This window comes from Trachemys scripta, chromosome 9 (genome assembly GCF_013100865.1).
Source record: "Trachemys scripta elegans isolate TJP31775 chromosome 9, CAS_Tse_1.0, whole genome shotgun sequence".
In the NCBI taxonomy this organism is placed as follows: domain Eukaryota; kingdom Metazoa; phylum Chordata; order Testudines; family Emydidae; genus Trachemys; species Trachemys scripta.
Genome location: NC_048306.1, coordinates 11,162,055 through 11,184,488, shown reverse-complemented (window position 1 = coordinate 11,184,488; position 22,434 = coordinate 11,162,055). Strand labels below are relative to the sequence as shown.

Here is a 22,434-nt window from a genome sequence, read left to right as displayed (position 1 = left end):
GTAGCAGTCTCATTTCACTTACTCAAGTCACCCATCCAGTTAGGGAACAGAAACAATACCGAGTGATGTTACCAGCCCAGCACAGACTGACACTGTAAATATACCGAGTTATCTGCTTGCAAGTGATCTGCAAACCAAGAACCACTGAAGAAATGTATGAAGAAATTTGAGACTTTCAGGAACAATTTTCAGACAGAAAAGAGTGCAGTTTGTTGAATAAATTATTCATTGTGAATTATTTGCTCAGCTCAACTGAGAGTGCAGTCCTCCTTATCTTGCCTATCACATTTCACCTGTTAGCGACTTCCCGACTCCACTTACTCTAACTAGAGCCTCCCTAGCTTAACTTCCCTTATAACTCACATGCCACCTAGTGACTCAGCTGTGAACTGCCAACGTTCATTTATTTAAAATGCTCACCGGAAACTATTTCCTAATAGCAGTGCTTTCTATGAATCAAAGACTCAATTTAATCTGAGAGTGTGCAAGGAAGTTAATTTCCCCAACGGCCCACTTGGGAGTTCCAATACTGCTATATAATTACAACAGTTAGACATTGGGGCCAAATTTCCAAAGGGAAATGGAGTGGGTGCATCTATACCAGTGGTTCCCAAAGTGGGATTCACAAACCCCTGGGGGTTCGCAGAACATTACAGGGGTAGCCATAAAAATTTCACTAAAGGCAGCCAGAGGACCCCGGGCATTGGAGGCAGCAGGTGGGACCCAATTGCAGGGCAGACAGCCCGAGTCCCAGGGAGAGTGGGGCAGGCTGGTATGGGCTGGCAGCCCGAGCCCAGCCCCCCTCTGCGGGGGAGCTGGCAGCTGGACCCCCAGCGCTCTGTGCGGGGCTGGAAGCCCGAGCCCAAGGGAGAGCAGGGCAGGGCAGTTGGGGCTGGCAGCCCGAGCCCTGCCCCCGTCAGCGGGGGAGACGGCAGCCTGAACCCCAGGGAGAGCAGATCCGGATGCTGAACCAGACCTGAGATTTTATCTTTCTCCAGTGGTTCCAGACTTCCAAGATCTACGCAGAGCAAAGCAAGTGCATCCATCACACTGAGGAAATTTAAACTTAAATCCCTGGAAATATTGATTTTTAGGAGGAGGTTCACAAGATTTCACAATTTAGTGAAAGGGGTTCGCGGGCTGTTAGAGTTAGAGACCCACTGATCTACACAAATATAGTGCCTGACTACCACCCCCTTTCCTCCAATTTCACCTGCAAAGCCTTCCCTTAGACACAAAGGGCTAGAGTCACAAAAGAGTCTAGGTGGCTAAATCCCAGAATCAGGCCCTACCGGGGGGGGGGTCACAAAAGCCCCCCTCAGCTGCTCCTGAACACTGTAGGCACCTAAAATCACTCTGTGCACCTAAATATTTACAGTAGAAGATCCCTAGGCAGCCTATGACTCTGAGCATATACACTGAAGCTCCACACCAGGCATCCGGACACCTACCCCCAGAGCGATGCATGAACCGGGGGAAGATAGGCATTCCTCCACCTAACTCACCTATGGTGCCTGACCCCGTAGCTGTGTTCAGACCTCACCTAGCAGGTCAGGCCACTATAGAACAGCTTACACAAAATGATGGCAGTGCGGGAAGACTCTTAGCCCAGTACTCACCTGGGATCTGGGAGACTCCCTCCCACCCTCTCCCCCAGCTCCAGTCCCCCCTCCACTAGAAGAGGAGAAGGGATCTGAACAGGGATATGCCTCTCAAGAAAGCACCTATACTGCTGAGCTATGAGATATTCCAACGTAGGGCACCCTCTGTCTCTCCTGTTATAGAGCCAGAGTGGAACAGCTTCCATTAAAAAGTCATAGGAGCAGGACAGGGGGATTGGATCCTGGGTCCCTCACTGTGGTGCTCTAACCACCAGGCTACACAGTCATTCTCCTGCTCGCTCGCTCTCTGGCCCAATGAGTCTTTAAATTATTTATCCGCAGTGGAACGGCTCCAACAGAAGAGACAGAGCACAGAAAGACAGGGCACCCTACATGAGCGTATCCCATAACTCAGTGGTTAGAGCATGTACCTGAGAGGTGGCAGACCTCAGTTCAAATTCCTTCTCCCTCTCAGGCAGAGAGGGGACTTGGACTTGGGGTCTCCCATAGCCCAGGTGAGTACCCCAGCCACTGTACTAAAAGTTATGAGGGAAGTCATCCTCCTGCTCCTTTCTTTCCCCCTTCGCCCCCACCTCCAGCTTCTTGCAAAAACAGCCTAGACACCTAACACCAAGAGAGGGTTTGCAGTTGAGACTCCCAAGCAGAGGGATGCACCTCCCTGCCGTGTGGACTTGAGTGCCTATCTCTGAAGGAGGGGTGGGGCTTAGCACACCCCCACCCCCTTGGTTTGGCATCTCCCCTTGGCTAGCTTAGGCAAGAGCCATCGAGCACGCTGGGTTTTGAGAATCCTCTCTCCTCCCATTCATTGTATAGGGAGCCTAGAAGCCAAATTAAGGCTTTAAGAAGCCCGGTGATTTTCTAGGTGCCTAAAAGTTAGGTGTGGGGACGCTGAGCATCGCCATGCCTTAGTTTCTTTGTGAATCTAACCCACACTTATCCAAGCTGTATGTGCAAGGGGTGAGCAAGCATTTTTCTATATAAACTACTATCCTCACATTTGAAAGTTCGTCCCTTTGTGTCCCTCAAATACCTTCTTTAACATGTTTTTCCAAACTTAACTATAACAGGTGCAGGTAGGAATGATAAGTCCTCACATACACATACAATCAAACATGGTAACTTGCCACTTGCCATTCTTCCGTGCTCGATTTTAAGTAGGTTTCATTTTACTAGTTCATATGGCTTCATTTTGCTTGAGGAGATATAGCTAACGATTTAGACCATAATCCATACCTGAAAGTAGGTTATCTGAGTGGTACTTCAATAAGATGCAAGTATTCCTGGATTTCATTTAGGTTTACATGTGACGCATTTCATGCATATATTTTTAGGATGCACTGAAAGACTGTCCTTCAGTTTTTATTTTACAGAAGAGGAAAACTTAGTTATTCTTAAAGTTCTATTTCCTGAAGTTCAGAATAATGTCATTCACATTTTAGATTAACCATTGGGAATCCATGTACGCCCAGAGCATGAGAGCACAAACACTGATACTCCCATTCATAAAATCTGAATAGTCCATACATTTCAATTGAATGAACACGGAATCATAAAAATGCAGGACTGGAAGGGACCTCGATAGCTCATCCAGTCCACTCCCCTGAACTGAAGCAGCACTAAGTATTATCTAAACCATCTTTGACAGGAGTTTGTCTAACCTGTTCTTAAACACCCCCCCCCCATGAGGTAGATTCCACAACCTTCCTAGGTAATTTGTTCCAATGTTTATCTACCCTGACAGTTAGGAAGTTTTTCCAAATGTCTAACCTAAATCTCCCTTGCTGCAATTTAAGCCCATTATTTCTTGTCCTGTCCTCAGTGGATAATAAATTGTTTTCATCACCCCATCTTTTATGTACTTGAAGACTTATGTCCTCCCCTCAGTCTTCTCTTCTCCAGACTAAACAATCGCCCCCCCTTCCCCTCCCCAATCTTTCCTTGCAGGTCATGTTTTCTAGACCTTTAATCATTTGTGTTGCTCTCCTCTGGACTTTCTCCAATTTGTCCACATCTTTCCCCAAAGTGTGGTGCCCAGAACTGGCCACAGTACTCTAGCTGAAACCAACTGTGCTGAGTAGATTTCAGAGTAGAAGCCATGTTAGTCTGTATCCACAAAAAGAACAGGAGTACTTGTGGCACCTTAGAGACTAACAAATTTATTAGAGCATAAGCTTTCGTGGACTACAGCCCACTTCTTCGGAAGTCCACGAAAGCTTATGCTCTAGTAAATTTGTTAGTCTCTAAGGTGCCACAAGTACTCCTGTTCTTTTTGTGCTGAGTAGAGTGGAAGAATTACTTCTCGTGTCTTGCCTGCACACCCGGCTGCTAATACATCCCAGAGTGATGCATACAGAAACCATAACATAATTGTAATCCAATAAAAGAAAGAGCATTATTTTTAGAGATTTTAACAGAAGTCAGCATGCTTACATACAGAAAGATCAGTTTACACTGATAATTTAATAATCCTGAAGTCCCTAACTATACAGGACTCCTGTGTAAGATCTTACTGGTGATTTAATAACCTAGTGTATGAATGCCTGTTTTCACATCCAGAAGTATCATGAATATTCATTTACTGCCTGGAGAACACACTGGTCTAAATCCCAACTCTGAAAATATCTTTAAGTAGCACAATTTATAGTGTGTTTTTGCTATTTTAAAAAAGGGTTCCTCTGCACCATTGCAGCCATATTGATAATGTTATAGAGCATCTCTCAGGAGAGGACAAGAAATGGGTAATAAAGAGATGTAGATGGCATCCCACAATTGGATGGCTAAGGGACAAACACACATGGCAAAGGGCCCTGGAGCCATCCCAGTCAATGGTAGTTCTGAGCAAGGGAGTTCTTTTTCCCCTCCCCCCCAACCCCCACTTTTGAATGAAGCATCATTGTATAATGACTCCTGTTCCCCAACATCCTCCTGTATTGAAGGTGGACTTGGACCATCACCAGGGATCTGAAGACACTCCCCAGATTTTTGAGTGCTCCAATTCCAGATTGGAATTTCACATCCAAGGCTCATGTACGTCCTGGAAGAACTCAGTTCCCACTTTTAACCAGTTGTACCTGCTCATACCAATCTGCTTTCTAGTCATAACCAAAAGCCAAGGAGTCATTTCAGATATTTATTTCAAAAAACGTATTTGCTAAAAGAGAAAAACAATAAACAATCCAATGCTATATTACAGTTTTGATAGATAAAGGGAATAAATAGTTTTCGTAATGAAGTGCAAGAGATCAGCAAAGTGAAGAATGCTTAGCCAAATTGTTAAATGGAAACACTATAGATTTGTATACAAATACCTCAATTACATTCTTCTTAAATAGATGAAATAACATTCATTGACATCATCAAATGGCAAGAGATTCATCTCCCTTCACGGCAATAAATTCTCTCACTCATGGCTACTATGGCAATTTTAAAATTATGGCCCAAATTCAGTATTCAGTGACACCAGGGTTAATCCAGAGTAAATGGGTTAATTACTGGTGTAAGGAAGATCCCAATATGACCTTCAAATTCCAAGGGTCAAGGCCAAATCCACAGCTGGCATAGCTCCTTTTAAGCTGTGGGATCACTGTCAAAACCCCACTTTGGATTCCAATAGAGAAACAGACTTTTCCTCAGGATCCCCAATTTAAGACCCATTTCCCTTTTTTCCTGTAAACAAATGTTAACAAATAAGCTCCTGGTACCCAGTTAGCAATCTCTTCTAGGCTGCCACAACCAGAAACTCAAACAAGGAACTCCTTCTTGGGTTACTCTTAAAAGAATTTAATACAAGAGTCAATTTATACTTCCAAGCACCCTCGGCATCCTGGCACCAGGTTCTCTCCTCGGAGCTGAACTCTCCATTTTTAACCTGCTTTATGTTGCAGTCATCAACTCCAGTGCAGCTTGGCTCAAGGTCCCAACCATGACTGCTACCTCACCGTGTTCATTACCAGGCAGCCTTGACTTACAGAGACACACAAAGTGCTTCTGAAATGATTGTACTACAGCAACTTTCACATTTTGTGGGATGCACTAAGCTCCTTTAAGGGACCCAATCCCACTCTTACGGGGCAGGATCAGGCCCTGTTTTTGTAAGGTGCTGCCCAGGCAATTAAAGGACCTGCTGTTGCAGTGCAGTAGATACCTACCACAACCCCATATGGCCCTGAGTACTTGCAGCTCTCACTGACCACTCAGAGCTGAGGCTGCTCAAGGGCTGCAGCAAGAATATTGCACTGTCACATTGTCTAGTTCACGTCAGCAGTGACTGTTCTCGATGCACAGGGTATGTCACCTCTAATTCCTGCAGCACGGGCCTGAAGTGCTGTTCCACAGAGGCAGTTCGAGCTCCACAACGCAGTCCTGTTGCTACAGGACTAGATCAGATACTCCCAAGATTTGGCTGCTTGGGATGTCTTTGGTGTTACAAAGTTCTATTCTGACTTTGACTGGCTGTTACTTCTGATGGGTTTCGAACAAGACACAGTGCAAAATGCAAGCTTCAGAAAAAAGAAACGCATGACCTTCACTGAACAGTCCATTAAAAAGAAAGAATCCAGGATATCAAGTCTCAGTAGAGGGGCAGGGAGAATTTGAGACATTTGGCAAATTTTAAAGGATTCCATACGATTGTCTTAGTAAACCACATATGCTCCTTTTTAAGGATATTATTTGCAAATGTGATTCTAAACAAACAGTTGCAAACCAGTTGAAACTAGAATCACAGCACAGTAGAACTTGCTGTATGAGTACAACTTGAACGATATACCCTGCAGTTAAGAATTCCTTGGTGCTTTTTGCATCCAAGTTGACTCAATGTTTTTTGTTTGCACAGAACGATATCAATCCATTCGGATGGGTATTGTTTGAAACAAAAAGGACCAATTCCCACATCAGATACCCTTATTTGGCCATACTCTGCAGAACCAAAGGCCAGTTTTTAAAAACATGACTCAATTTAGCTCCTATTATAAGATAATTGTGTCAAGCATTTAAAACACAATGATCATGTGAAGCGGCTGAGATGTTTGAGTCTGAAAATGTGCAGTAACAAATTGTCATAGCCCCCTGTAAATACAATTTGTATTGCAATAAGTCATGCCACGTGACAGCTTTTTACACTGTATTGCTTATTTAGGAGATGTGCCATGTACATTTTTTGGGCTTAGTCTTTCAATGGACAACTTCTCCCATCTCCTCCCCACCACAGAATTCAGTGGGAGCAACGTTCAGCAACTCTCAGAAAGCATTCAGGGCCGGATATACAGAGGGAGTTAAGCATCTACAGACGCAGATGGGCATCTAGTGGGATTTTCAGAAGGGCGTAAGCAGGTTAAGTGCCATACTCCCATTAATATCAATGAGAATTAGGTGCTTAACCTGCTTAAGTGCTTTTGAAAATCCCACTAGGCACCCGTCTCCATTAGGTGCCTAAATACCTTTGAAAAATCTCAGCCTTTGTGCCTCAGAGGATTAGCCCTGTGGGCCAAATCCTGCTCCCACTGACATCAGTGGCAAAAAATATAGATTTCACTAATGCAGAATTGGGTCCTTTCTTTGACAAGAGACAGGGTCACATTCTTCTGTCTTTATTTATGTGACTAGTCCCGTTGGGCTAAATTCTGCCACAAAGGACAGATCCTGCCCTCATCAATATCAACAGCGTAGCTCCCATTGACTTCAACAGGAGCAGGCTCGGTGTCCCTATTACACCCATGTAAAGTCAGCCTAATTCTACTGGCTTGAACTGAAGCTCACCCTATAACTGACAGCAGAGTTTTGCCCATTGATTTAATGGGACCGCTTGAGAGCAGAAGTAGTTCACTTTTTGTTCTTCTACCAGTTTTTTAAAAGCCCTCTCAAGAACGAACTAAATTTGGTCTAAGGGTGAAAAAAAAAATAAAAAAAAATTCACATTTACAGACAAAGCCCTCCACCAATTAAAGAAGCCTTAACTCTGCCCACTGTGCATATATTTTACCTGTAACACGGACCTACACAATACTGTAGTGCATTGACAGCAACCACAAAGGGGCAGAGCTCAGGCTTTAACTGAGAATGTTCACACTCTTTTTCGGGGCGTGTAAATATTTTTACATAGGTTCCCCATTTACATATTGTAACTCTGTGCAAGAGTAAAAAGAAGGAAAACTCTACACTTGCCTTTTTCATTGCATTCGTGTAATGGTGCATATGCGATGAGACACGTTTGGGATGAACATTCCCTTTTCTTTCTGCCTTTGTCTGCAAGTGCAAATATTATTTTCACTGAGCTCTCCTTTCTATTTATTTCTTAAAAGTCGGCATCTGAATTAAAAGGATGGGATTCTGCTACACTTCGTTACATTCACATGACAGGACTTCTGAGAGATGTTTGGAATGAATGCAGGCCATTACTGAATATTGTTTAACATTTGAATTAGGCTCAGAACCTCTTTCTGCAATTAGATTAGGTCACTTGTTGTATTTTATTCACAGCCTGGAAAAAAAAGTGCAAGTGTACTCAACATCTGAATAGAGGCAATCAAAACCAGTGCTTTTGCCTTGACTTGCATCTCGTACTGGCTAGTTACTAAACCCTAAAGAGACAGTGGAAGCCATCATGCCCATATTATGTGACTACTGACTAATCCTACTAACCTAAAAAGGTACAAAGTTAGTCATGCAGTTTATAGCTCAGATCTTGTACATTTGGTTCAGCGTTACTTAAATGCTAAAAGGATGGAATTAGAAAAAAAAATTCAAAAAAGAGGGCTTTTTGCCTGGTCTTATAGTTTCAACTACAACTGCATCTACAGGCGCTTTGAATGCTTTGCTTCCAACAGATCATTAGTACCTGTGTGGCAAGTGCATCAAAGTCACCTAGGCACCTGGTGAAAAATGGCATAGGAAAAACAAAGTCAGTGGGTTCCATCCTACAAATCCTTACTCAAAGCCTTACTTCTGTGAGTAAGGGACTCAGACGCCATCTGTAGGAACAGACCCAGTTCTTGGATGAGTAAGTGCTGGTGGTATTGGGCCCCGTGATATCAGCTTTTAAACGTGCAGGTAGAAAAGCTTTTGCATACTATAGTATATACACAACTGTACCCCAGAATACATAGCATTGCTCTGATTCATAAGTGTATTTCAGCTTGATTGTTGTTGTTTGTTACAGCGGGGGAGGGCTTGCTTTTCAGTCCCTCCGTCACACCTTTCGACACGTCGATGAACAGCAACCTCGGAGTCCATAGAGTCAGTAGGATTCTTTTGTACTCCTTTCGGAAATTCTGATTGAGAAGCCCGTATATCATAGCATTGAGACAGCTGTTAAAATAGGCCATGAAGTAGCTCAGGACAAAGAGCCATTCTGGAATTTTTGGCACTACTTCTGAAGGATTAATAGAGACAGCAAGACCAATAAAGTTTAACGGCCCCCAACACACTGCAAAGAGGACAAAAACCACAAACATGGTCAAAAAATTCCGAACATCAGCTGCTCTTAGCTTCTGCCTGGAGTCTTGTCTTACCCGGTGCTTGACTTGAATCACCAAAATCCAAATCCGTAGGTAACAGAATGACACTATGGACAGGGGGACTATAAAATGAACAACTACCACTGTTATGGTGTACGATGTACTTACAGTCTGGGCAAAGGTGCAGGAATAAATCCGGGGATCATATCGCAGGGATCCAACAAAAAAGTTTGGCACAATTGCCACCACTGTCAGTGTCCAGGTCAGGCAAAGATAGCAGCAGGTGTTCTTCAGGTTGAAGAGTTTATCGTACCAGAGGCTGTGGCAGATGTAGCAGTATCTGTTGATTGCTATGACTGTGATGTTAAAAATGGACCCAATGACACTTAAGCCCATGAGGAACCCACTGATTTGGCAGTGAATGTTTCCCAGTGTCCATCCATTATGGAAAATGGCACTCAAGATGAGAGGATAAGGGTACACCGCTACTACTAGGTCCGCTACAGACAGACTGACCACAAAGATGTTACCTACAAAAAAGGGAGAAGAGAAATTGTGACAGGTTAGTGTAGGTTTGTATATATCTATAGCAAAACTACAAACTCCAGTTTGTTTTGTGAATGCCAGTTTGATTGTAAAATGGTTCTGGGCCTTCACCTTGGCCCTGTACCCTCCCCATCTTGAGCTGGAAACCTCAGGTGGTGTCCAGAGAAGTTTCTGCAGTCAGTGGAGGGCTAACAAAGGAAAGAGATCAAGGGTCATTAACCTGGATGTTCTCCCATTCAAATAGAAGCCCCTTAAGCACATAAACTAGCCACTTCACAAAAAAACTACTTTTCCCAGGTGGGCTTTTAATCAAGCAACAGATCACTTGATGAGAGTCTTGATGCAGATAGGGGTGATCACCTGACAAAGGGGATTGCAACATTACAAAAAGGAGTCACTCCAGTATAAAGGGTGGGGAGCACACCAGGACCAGAGGCAGACAAGGAGGAATACTGGACCACTTGGAAAAGACATTGGCCAAAGGGCTTGTGGATTAGTGATGAAACAGACAGGGATTTGTGGGCAGGTTTTGTTGGTTTTTGTGGCTTTGTATAGCCCTTGTGCTGTCTACGAGTAAAGTGTGTGTGTGTTTACAAATTCCTAGGGAGAGTCTGTGTGTCCCTTGCTTTCACTGCCACGGAGTCCACAAAGGGAGACACTACATCAGAGGGTTCACAGTTTCAGTGGAACTCTGGGAGAGTTCGATAGCTGCTGGGGAGGCTTGGGAGAGCTGGTGTTTGTTTCACTCCCGGAGCTGGTGCTTGTACTGTGGGGTCCCCACTACCAAGAGGGGTATCAGACATGCGGTCTGCACCTGGAGGGTGCCTGCTGGCCCAGAGCCAGAAACTAAAATCTGCCCAGCCCTAACAAACCAAGAGCACGTGGGACCCAAGGTTTGGGGCCAGTACACTAGCTTGGAGAAAGTTCACCAGGGAGAATTCTTTAGGATCGTAACAGAGACAACGGAGTTAGCATTGTCTTCAACAGAGCAGCTGAGAATAAAAAAAAGTAATAATCATAGATCACTAAACTCCTCCCTTTACATTCAATAGTGAGAAAGACACACTTCGGATCCTGAGACTTTTCCCATCGATATTCTCATAAGAACGTTAATATTTTGTTTGCAAAGCACCTAACACAGCAGGGCCATGTCCCTCAACAGGGCCTCAGAGCTACTGTTATACAAAGAATAATGAAAACGGACAGGCCAATCTCTGAGCTACCCCAGTGTAAATTTAGAGTAACTCCATTGACGTTAGTGGAGCTACACTGGATTTCCACTGAAAGGAGAATTGCCGTAATTACCCTCACAAAACATTGTTATTTGCCATTCATTCTGAACCCTCGGTATGATAATGGGTTCATCACGAGAGCTCACTTTTCTGAGTTACAGGGAAATCTTCAAGCTCCCTCTATTTTCCTCCCCAGAGAAAGGTTTCTAAGCTCACACAAGGGCACTCCGATTCTAACCTCAAAGATGTAACACACAACCCTGACAGCAGAGAACTTGGGAAGATATTAAATGCTAAGGTTAATTCTGTGCCAATCCCCATCCTCTGTCTTCTGTGAATCTCTTGCAGCTGTAATGGGAAATGTGAAAACTCACAAGAATCTGATCTTAGAAATAAAAAAAAAGTGAATGCATGTTGGTTTGCCTGCCTGTTGGTTTTAAGTGACAAGGTGAAACCTACATCTGCTTATGGATTGAATTTTCCTCTTAAGAAGGGATCTTGTTTGGTTAAGAATCTTTCCCTTTTTTATGCTGACTCTGGGGTGGAATCCCACAATTGCTTAGATACAGTATTTGCTTATGAACCTGGATTGCCATTGCAATAACCTCCATTATGGGAATCAGCAGTGTTTGAAGCCAGGACCTTCAGAACAGACCTCTACTGCTTGAGCTAGCAGCCATAGTAGGCCACCAGCTATGTGAACTAGAAACTAGAGGGGGATGTGACCTACATTCTAGAGGCCTGTTACACAGCATTACATACGGTAAGATACAAGTGAATTGAGATGAACCCTTCGTGCCACCTTCACATAGTTTGCTTGCCAGCTCAGAGTTCTTGAGGTTCAACTGGACTATTTTACTAAAGCTTCTCTCTGCCACGGTCTGGGTTGTACCTTCCTCCTGACTGAAACGTTCCTCTTCCTCCCCTCTTTCTTCTGAAAATACTATGGCTCCAATTAATTCTTTGTCTTGCCGACATTGCTATCTATGCATTCTATGAGAGCTGGATAACCTATTCTACAGAGCAGCCACTATAATGCAGCAGAGAGAGGAAGTGACTCTCAGCAACTGATAGCACCTGTCCAACGTGAGAAAGATCTGCCTACTGCCTTGACAATGGAAGCATTAACCACAAAGTAAATATACTGGTTTCTGGAAAAGGTTTGAAAAGAAAAAGCAGCAGAGAAGAGGTTGGAAGGCCTGAAGATAGGAACAAGAGCTCCAAAAAAAAGGAGCTGCTTTTGGAGACTAACCCCTTTGGGTTCGATATATTTTTGTATACACATGGGATTTTTCTGGAATAGTTATTGCACTTTAAATCTGAATTACCTTTCAGGTGTAGACAATTCCTTAGACTCCAACACCAGTCATCATCTTCCTTTCAAAACAGAAGCACCTCCAGTGCCAGACTGGGCAGAGCGCAAAGCAGTGCTTAGTCAAGAACATGACCAGGTACAGGCTGAGTTCAGCAAGGGGACAAAAGGATGAAATGTCCCATTAGGGGAGAAGGAGGAGGAAGAAGTGGGATTCACACTTTATCATGTGCTACAAGTTTAGGGGAAAATTGCAAGGGGTAGAAGCAACAAAGGAAAGAAATAATCCAGTGAAGATACAAAATGAGCAGAGAGTCAAAAATGCCAAACTTTTTGCAAGAAACTTTTCAAAATTATTTTTGAAGTTTCCCAAGAAATAAAATTTCCCACTAAAATTTGTTTTAAAAAGCCTCTGAGAAATTCAACTGTTGCTATTTAGTTTAAAAAAAAATTACAAGGAAACAAAATATTCGTAGTAATTGAAAAGCCATTTTTCATTTTAAAAGTTACGAGAATAGAAACAATGAAAACGCATTAAACCAGAAATAAGTGAAAAATTACAGGGGTTCTCTTGTCCCTCCCATCCCCCCTTTTAAATTCCTCCTTAAAACCCACTTCTCCTACCAAGTCTCCCTGTATGGATCTCTCCTCGCTGACAAGGACCCCGTGTGTTCTTGGATCTGAACAGTTTCCCATGTGGTGTATACGTTGGACTGTAAACTCTTTGGGGCAAGCCCTCCTTTTTTGCTAAAGATGTAAAGCACTGTGTACACTTAGCATGAGGAAGAGGAGGAGAATGAAAACACAGAATAAGATCCCATCGTCAAGATCCCATCTCAGTCCACACCGCGGCTCAGGCAGCAGCACATATTGCTCATTCTTCCAAATCTTTGAGATGAGGAAACCTCTGCTCCCCAGCTTGTCACTCAAACTAGAGCAGTGTATTGCTACTTCGCATAACTAGCAAGAGACTGAGCTCGTGGCATCTGTGGATATTACATCTCAGATAAGCAAGTTTGCTGTATATTCCATAGGGTAGGCTGGTGTTTGATTTATTTCCCAAAATAGACTGGACTTGGCGTCTTGGACAGACTTGCAGGAAAAAGTGGGGCAGAGGGGCTGGGAAACGCCATTACTTTCCAAGTGAACATCCCTTTGGTTCAGAGCGGTGAGCTATCAAAGGTTGTAGCCTCCCAACCCGGCAGATCTTTGGAATCAACAATGAGTCCTCGATGCTGGTTCTCCTGCTTTCGGCAGCAGGGATATGCTCATTCAGCAGCCAGTGTCATTGGTAGAGTTCTACAGAGTAGCAACTGCAGAGGTGCCCACGGGAAGAGCCATGAAGAGGAGTTGATAATGTTGTTTAATCCTAGCTACCAATCAAATAACTACTCAGATAGCCAGACTGTGGAGTCAGCTAGGGACAGTGCACTTGAAAAAAGCTACCTCCATGCCTCTACCTCTAAAATACAGGGAAGAACCAGTGGAACGCCAGCAGAGAGCATGCTTAACTATTATGGTCTGTACTTGCTACAGGCAGCATCTCAACCCATTGATCAGTTTCATAAATTCAAATCCCATTGTCAATGCGACTACCAGAGTCTCTCAAAAGGTTTCAAGAAAATTGAGCAAACTCTACAAAGATCTCTCTGTGTAGTGATGTGACATCCATAACCAGGCTTCCAGAGATCTATGTTTAGCTACAATCATTGGCTACGGTGTTGCTGCAAATGCTATAGGCTAATCCAAAATCAAGCTGCAATTAGATGGTTGGCTTGGCTCATTTCTATTTTTAGTCCAAACAAAGTCACCAGGACTGGCCAACAGTCCATGTCAGGATGAAAGGGCAGCTCGATTCCCCCCCCCACCCAATCTGAAAACAAGAATCCAGACTCAAGAATGGTGCATGGTGACTTAGAGTCTGGAGCTCAGCTGACAATATGAGTAATTTTTGAAGAAAAGTTATTAAAGCCCATGTAAAGTGCTAACATCTTTGACCCATTATGCACAGGGCCTGCATCAAAATGAATGTTCCTGCTAACAATCACTTCTTGACTCCAAGATGCTGTGGAGTTCCTTGGGATCTAAAGTGACAATATTATTTCTCTAACCCCAAAACACCCAAACCAGGTTGTTGCCCAGAATCCTTATCTTTATGCTCTCTAATCACAGCATCTCAGTGCAATGCCAAGTGCTTCAATGCCATCTACATTCCCTCTCGCTTGGTCAGTTTTCCTAACATAACTTATGACCCCCTACTACAATATCCTTTTAAAACCATGTGCATATTTTAGGTTCATCTAAGGACATTATTTACTTCTGCTTCTGTTGAGCTTCAGTGCAGTTTTTCTACTGATTTCACACTTCATTCAGACCCTTCTAAAATGAAGTCCCTGATCCTGGCTCAGGGCCGGATCCAGGCACCAGCCCACCAAGCTTGTGCTTGGGGCGGCACCTGGAGGGGGGCGGCGCGGTGCTCCGGCTCCGGCCGCCGGGGAGAGCGGAGCCCCGGCTGGGCTCTCCGGCCTCCCCCAGGCACTCTGGCCGCTGGCGAGAGCTGAGCCCCGGCCGGCACTCTGCCCTCCCCGCAGCGCTCTGGCCACGGGGGAGAGCGGAGCCGCAGCGGGCTCGTCGCCCTCCCTCCGGCACTCTGGCTGCCGGGGAGAGCGGAGCCCCGGCCGAGCTCGCCGCCCTCTTCCCGGCGCTCTGGCCGCCGGGGAGAGCGGAGCCCCGGCCGAGCTCGCCGCCCTCCTCCCGGGGCTCTGGCAGGTCGGAGAGAGCGGCCTGCGACCAGGCTCAGTGCCCTCCCCTGCCGCGCTGGGGGGGCGGCGGGAGGCTTTTTTGCCTGGGGCGGCAAAAAAGCCAGTGCCGGCCCTGTCCTGGCTCTCTGATAGACTTAATTCTGTCATGCGCAGAAACGTTCATCCTCTGGCTAACTCTCCATCACATGGAAGTGGATGGTAGCCCTTCCCAGGACAGTTCTACTCAGTCTTGCTCTGCGCCACAATATTGCCTCTTCTATGCTCACCCTGCATTGAAGAATTTCTCTTATCAGTTTACCATGAAAATCAAGTTTTCGTTTTCAATTGCTTTTCTGACCTGGATGGCTGTAAATATTGCCTTCCATTGTGCACTGATGTAATGGTGTTTTACTGAGTCTGCAGACAGATGGAAAACACAAGGCACCATGTGGAGCCACCAGAACTGCGGGAGTTCTTCTGCATTGTTCAGGAAGGTGCTGCCAGAAGGATGGCCCCAGCCAGGCCCCATCTTACCTCCTCCCCCCAGTACAGAAGTGCCTGCTTTGGCTGCCTCTGCATCTCCACACGAGGTATTGGAGTAGGTCATCAACTCATTTCACATAGCACCCCAAATCACCACCACCAATTAGTACCTATTGCTCATTACCCAGGCAGTACATTGTACACCAGATAAATATAATAAAACTTAAGTGTGTGAAATGTACAGACATAAGAGACGTGGCCCCTGCCCTGAAGAACTTAAAATATGTACATATAACACACAAAAGGTAACTGACAAGAGGAGGGGGAAATGAGATCATAATAAAATCATGTAATTGCTGTGCATTCCAAAGCATCAGCTTCACTGCACAATGGGTATTTCACATCCTGTTTCATACCTTTAGCATCACTTAAGTATACATAGAAGTAACAGAGATATTAGAAGCCAGGGAGAGACAAGCCACATTACCAGTGATCCTGGCAAAGAATTCATGGCTGGGCTAGTACAGACAGGCTGCCACGGCAGTTGGGATAACCCTCAGTCCAGATGTCCCCTCCCTGAGATGGCATGTCAGCAGGCTTAACCGCAAACCCACCAAAAGTTAAGAGAAAGACTTCCATTGACATCAATGGGCTTTGAATCAGGCACCATATTATTTTGCAGCCCCCTGGAGAAGTAGTGGTACCAGGCTCTGAATTTTGCTCATATCTGCTCACAAAATTGGGGTGGTTGAGTAAAAGGGGAATCAAATCAGAGAGAAAATGAGATGAAAATATGACGTTCCCAGAAAGGGGGAGGGGTGAGTTATTTGATTGTGTTATATATTGGAATATTCAAGAATGTTTGTTATTCAGATACTGTTTTCTTTGTGCATCACTATGAGCACCTGGGTGAGGAGAAGGAGAGATGGCTTTATTAGAAATAAGGTTTAAAATAATAAAGATATCCCATTTGTACTGAGCTAAAACCAGCCTTTCTCCTGCTTGCTCTTGCTCTCCGAAATCTCTGCTCTCGTGCCTGCCGGAAAACCCAGTGCCAAGAGGATGGACGTCAGAATCCTGGAAACAAGGTCAGGAATTTTAAACCAAGCGCCATTTCAGAAAAACTAACCCTGGATTTAATTTTTGATGGGAAGTTGACTAGCTTAAATAGTTCTCACTGACTTTATGGAGGGTGTGAACTGGAAGTCCGTTTCCAGTAGCAAAAAGGTCTTGAAATTTACTAATTATCAAAGGCAGAGTCCTAGAAACTCCAGTAGCATTACACAGACTTTAGAATCAGACTGATATTGTAGGATGGTTTTCTTAATAAATATAAGCAAAGGTTTTAAACCCGGAGCCTACATTTATGCTTTTTATATAAAAGTGGCTTGATTTTCAGAAGTGGTAAGCACCCAGAAATTGAAGTCAGTCAGAGCTGCGTGCACTGAGCACCTTCCGGGGAAGGGTAGATTGGGGGCGGGGGAGCGGAAGCAATAAAAAAAAATGAGGACAATTAGGCTTAAAACATGCATTTAAAAATCTAGCTTTAGGCCACAGGCTTTGAAAGTTTTGGTCATATTTTAAGTCATTAATAGCTCTTCCATCAAGAGGAATGTACCTTGTACCTCCCAATGCACTGACAGCTTGGGGCTTTTCTACACGCAAACTGGTACCAAAACCAACTAACCAGGTTGTTATTTTGGTGTAAAGCTGCATGTGGACCCTTATTTCAAGTTAAGGGTATCTTAAGATTCTTAGGCACTCAATGGGGGTGAGATTTCTAAAGCGCACCAATGTGTTGCACATTAATTGGTCCATGCAAATCCGCTTGGTGCATTTTAACAGTGCTGTTTGAAACAGTACTATGTTAAAATGCACTAGTGCGCACCAACAGGGTCTACCTAGACCAATTAATGTGCTACACGTTAGCGCACTGGAGAAATCCCACCCCCAGAGAGTGCATTACCTCACCATATAGACAAGCCCTTATTTTGATTTAGTCTAAATAGGATTCCTAATTGCTTTGTACTCAAAGATGCTCTTACTCTGAACTAAGTGTTCACACAGATTTGCAATAAAATAACAAAAGTGTGAATTAAACTCGATGTAGTTACTTCAGTGCCTGTTTGATTATACTAAACATGTCTGTACACACAGCACCTCCTCACCCCCACTCCCCACGCATCCTTGATGATTAAATTCCCTATTTTCCAAAAGGCTTCTCACAGCTGGATTTTGTTAAGGACCCAGTCCTGCAACTCTTTCTCAACCAAGTAGCCCCAGTGACGTTAAGCCTTCCACCCTAATTTCTAAAGGGGCGCTCATGATGCGAGTGTAATTTTGCGGAAGCAAAAGGTAGAACCTCGGCTGGTGGAAATGGCCGTTGCTCCATTTGCGCCAACACTGCTACATCAGTTTACACCAGCTGAGGATCTGGGTCTCAAAATGTTGGTCACAAGAGCCCTACAACACTTATGCAAGCAGCCCTACTGCGTCCAACAGGATTGCTCACATGAATAAAAACTTCTCATGCAAGAAGAAGGGGCCTTAGCAGGATGGGGCCTCGTGTGGTCAAGCACTCACTGAAGTCAACTGGCAGGATGCCGATTTCTTCCTTACCTTCTAGTAAATGAGATCAGAATCTAGCTCTATGAGGCTGCTCAGGAAAGTACAGGTGTGTAGGATGGGGCTGCCAGTCTGTACCGATTTCTAATTTATAAAGCTCCATTTAATATGAAAGGTAGCCTAGAGCTATCTATCACTCAGTTGTCAGTATAGAATCCTTTTACATTCTCCCCTCCCCGCCCAAGCACTTTAGAATCCTGCCTGCAAATAATACATTTATACCTTCCTAGCAGGAACGTCTCATAAATCACCATTACCAGCTGTTTCCCTCAAATTAGCCTCAGGTGTATTTTGATCTCGTGTAAGAGAAAGCACATATATGCACGTGCACAAGCAAACACAATGGGAATGGAAATGCAAGTTTTAGGATATGCGCGGTATACCATTAATACATAGCTATATATTGGTTTTGACTGTCGTCTAATATAAACAGAAGTTATTGCATCTCTTTATGCCAGAAACCCAAACAGCTATTAAAATTAGGGTTAATATGGGGATGGTATAATACAAGCCACACTTCAGTTCTTTTAAAGTTGCATGTTCTGCCCATTGCAGTTTGGATCCAGGGGCCCAATATGTGAAAGTCTTCTTTGGCAATCTGTCAGCATTCTTAAGGCTGCACCCCACTTCCATACAAACGTGCATCATTTTCATCAGAGAATAAATAACCATCAAAATACAAATGAGCACGGTATTTTCACGGTTCGCCTTGATGGATTAATAGAAAATACTTGATGTTTGAGTTCTAATTGAGGAGTTCTCTCTTCTCCTTGCAATTACAGAGGCAGTAGTCATGGGCCATGAGTCCCCATTTGGCCCTCTGGCTGCATTTTAGCAATCCCTGATTTAAATACCGGATGGAAAAAAAAACTCACACCCACTTAGGAGGAACTGCCATTCTCTAAACTGGCACTGTTGGATACACCTGAACAAGTCAGATGAAAGGCAAGTAATTACCTTGTCCTTTTTTGTCCATACAAAGCTCTGCTTCCACACACAGACACCCTGCCTCCACATTCCTTCATCAAGGAAACTGAAATATTATAAAATTATGTTAGACTGAGAATAAAAAAAAAAAAATACAGATGTTGCATAGATTCGAAAGGCAGAAGGGACCATTATGATCAGTCTGACCTGACAGGCCATAGAACTTCCCCACAATAATTCCTAGAGTGGATCTTTTAGAAAAACATCCAATCCTGATTTAAAATTGTAACTGATGGAGAATCCACCACGACTCTTGGTAAATTGTTCCAATGGTTAATAACTCTCACCGTTAAATTTGCGCCTTATTTCAAATCCAAATTTATCTAGCTACAACTTCCAGCCATTGGATCGTGTTATACCTTTTCCTGCTAGATTGAAGGCCCATTGTTAGATATTTGTTCCCTATGTAAGTACAGACTAATCAAGTCATCCTTTAACCTTCTCTTTGTTAAGCTAAATAGACTGAGCTCCTTGGGTCTATAGATATAAGGCATGTTTTCTAATCTAATTTTTTGTGGCTCTTCTTTGAGCTCCCTCCAATTTATCAACATCTTTCTTGAATTCCGGGCACCAGAACTGGACACAGTATTCCCGCAGCCGTTGCACTGGTACTAACTACAGGGGTAAAATAACCTCTCTAGTCCTTGTCCAGATTCCCGTTTATGCGTCCCAGGATCACATTAGCTCTTTTGGCCAAAGCATCACACTGGGAGCTCATGTTTAGCTGATTATCCACTGCAACCCCCAAATCTTTTGCAGAGTCACTGCTTCCCAAGATAGAGTCCCCTATCCTGTTAGTATGACTTACATTCTTTGTAGTTAAATGTATACATTTAGCCATATTAAAATGCATATTATTTGCAGCTTGAAAGAAATGGTGGTATCTACCAACAATTCTATTCTTTCCACACACAAACCTGGCAGCAAACCTTGAAACGTCCTTTTTATCATGGAAGTAAAAAAAGAAACACTGATAAACTACTGGCAACTTGTTAGATTGAGATCAAATTCATTTGTTTATTTCATTTTTTATCATAACCAGAACAACTAAAGATATCCCCCAGCATGCACAAAAGTCTATGCTAGTAAAAACACACCAAGACACACAATGACAAAGCTAAAGGTTTCTGGGGGTGATTGATTTGACAAATCTCCTACTAATGTCACATAATCAAAAGCATTTTAAACAATAAGCTTCCACTCTCAGATTTTACAGAAAAATAGAAACATGTTTGAAAGAAATATAAATTAGAGTTAAGGCTAAAAGACCAACAGAAAGAGGCGAATCTAAGGTCAGCAAATAATTTCACCGGCCATCACTGTGAAGGAGGCTTATTATAACCTAATGCAAGGTTTTTAGCCTACCAAAGCTTGTGTAAGCTGCAAAAAGGAAACAAATTAAATGTTTTCCCCAAGCAAACTATAAGGTCATAAAAGTTTTGTTCAGCACATGACAACAATCTCTTCATTAGCTTTGATATTCCCCCTCCCCAAATGTTTTTGGCTGCCATTTGATGCATGTTCACTTGTATGTCACTGACCTCCATTCTACTGACATAACAGATCAGTTCTCTAAAGTAAAGGAAAATTCATACAAATAGCTTCCAGAAAGCTACATTAGCTCTCCTCTTTCACATTCTACAGACACCACAGAGCACTAATACTCTGTGGTAGTAACTGTCAGCTACGATGTGTTGGGCTAGTAAAAGTAATACTGTAGTATTATTTGGGCCTCACCCTGCAAGCCCTTACTGTAATTAGGGTTGCCAGGCAGCCGGTTTTCAACTGGAACACCTGGTCGAAAAGGGATCTTGGCAGCTCCAGTCGGCATCACCGACTGGGCCGCTAAAAGTCCGATCAGCGGTGCAGCAGGGGCCCGGGGCTAAGCCAGGCTCCCTGCCTGCCCTAGTTCGCCCAGCTTCCGGAAGCGGCCGCCAGGGCCTTGCGGCCCTTAGGCACATGGGCAGCCAGGGCCCCAGGGCCGACTCTGCAGGTCCCATTGGCCAGGAACTGCAACCAATGGGAGCTGCGGAGGCAGCACCTGCAGGTGCGAGGCAGCACACGGAGCCTCCCTGGCCACCCATGCACCTAGGGGTTGTACTGCAGGGACCTGGTGGCCACTTCCTGGGAGACACGGTAAGTGCCGCCACGACGCCGCAACCGTGACCCCTTCCCACACCCCAACCTCCTGGCCCCACCACAGATTCTGCACCCCCAGACAGTGTCCTCACCTCCTCCCCTGCACCCTAACCCCCTACCCCAGCCCAGAGCCTTCTTCCACACCCCAAACCCCTCATCCACAGCCCCACCCCAGAGTCTGCACCCCAAGCTGGAGTCCTCATTCCCCCTTCCCCCCGAACCCTAACCCCCTGCCCCAGCCTGGATAAAGTAAGTGAGGGTGGGGGAGAGCGAGCGACGGAGGGAGGGGGGGATGGAGTGAGCGGGGCGGAGCCTTGGAGAAGGGGTGGGGCAGGGCAGGGGTGTTCAGTTTTGTGCCATTAAAAGTTGGAAACCCTAATTGTAGTATGTAGGGCTTGCATTATTGCCTCAGGCCTGGTCAACACTGAAAACTTCTACTGTCGTAGCTATGTTGGTCAGGGTATGAAAAAAGAAAGAAAAAAAACACACACACACACACCCTCAGTGACAGAGCTATAACCACAAAACCCCCAGAAGAGTGTTTTTATGGGCACAACATCATTCAGGGAGGTTGTGTTCCTACACTGTCAGAAAAACTCTATCAGTATACACTGCATCTACCATAGGGGGCTCTACCACATACTATGTCGACATAGGCTCCACAGTGTAGCTATAGCCTCAGTGGGGCTAACGATTCATTTGAACAACGATCACATGCTTGAGTAAGGGGGTTTTAGGAACAGTCCTTCCATAAAGGGACTAGAATCAATTCCATTATCACATACAAATATAGCGTTTTAAGGACACTGTTATAACATACATGGTGCAGGTGGACGACACTGAGCAAATTAAATAGAAGCAAGTGAAAAGCCTATGTAAGGCAGGTTAATTCCATATTCCACAAACACTCGTTCAGTACTCTAGCTGCCCATTTAAGAAGTCAATAAAAAAAAAATCAATTCTCTGAGGTTATTTCTACATCAGGATTTAGGTTAGGATGAAGTGTAGTTTCATGTAGGCAATGTAAATGACCTGTCAAATGTTCCAGAATTCTGGCTGTGCAGCGTAAAATGATACAGAGGTAATGAACGGACAGTAAAGAGGAGATCTCATAATGGTCTATGTATGTGTAGGAGGTAAGGTTAAAGGAAAGGAACTATCTGAATTCAAGGACACAGTGAAGGTCCTTCCAAATATGAAAGCTTAATGCTGATACTCCAGATTAATTCAACTTTTTCTTTTTCTGCAGTGAAGGGCCTTTGAGATATGTTGGAATAATTCAAAAGTCATTGA

At 44.2% G+C, this 22,434-nt stretch overlaps 1 protein-coding gene across 1 annotated transcript in view; it reads right to left on the bottom strand.

Moving 5' to 3' along the window:
- Positions 1-7,076: 7,076 nt before the first annotated feature.
- Positions 7,077-22,434, bottom strand: part of GPR50 (G protein-coupled receptor 50) — a 66,132-nt gene continuing 50,774 nt past the window's right edge. Inside the window, exon 2 of the mRNA XM_034781751.1 lies at positions 7,077-9,606. Within this exon, the coding sequence (XP_034637642.1) occupies positions 8,738-9,606 (869 nt within the window). The 3' untranslated portion in view covers positions 7,077-8,737. The remainder of the gene's footprint in view (positions 9,607-22,434) is intronic.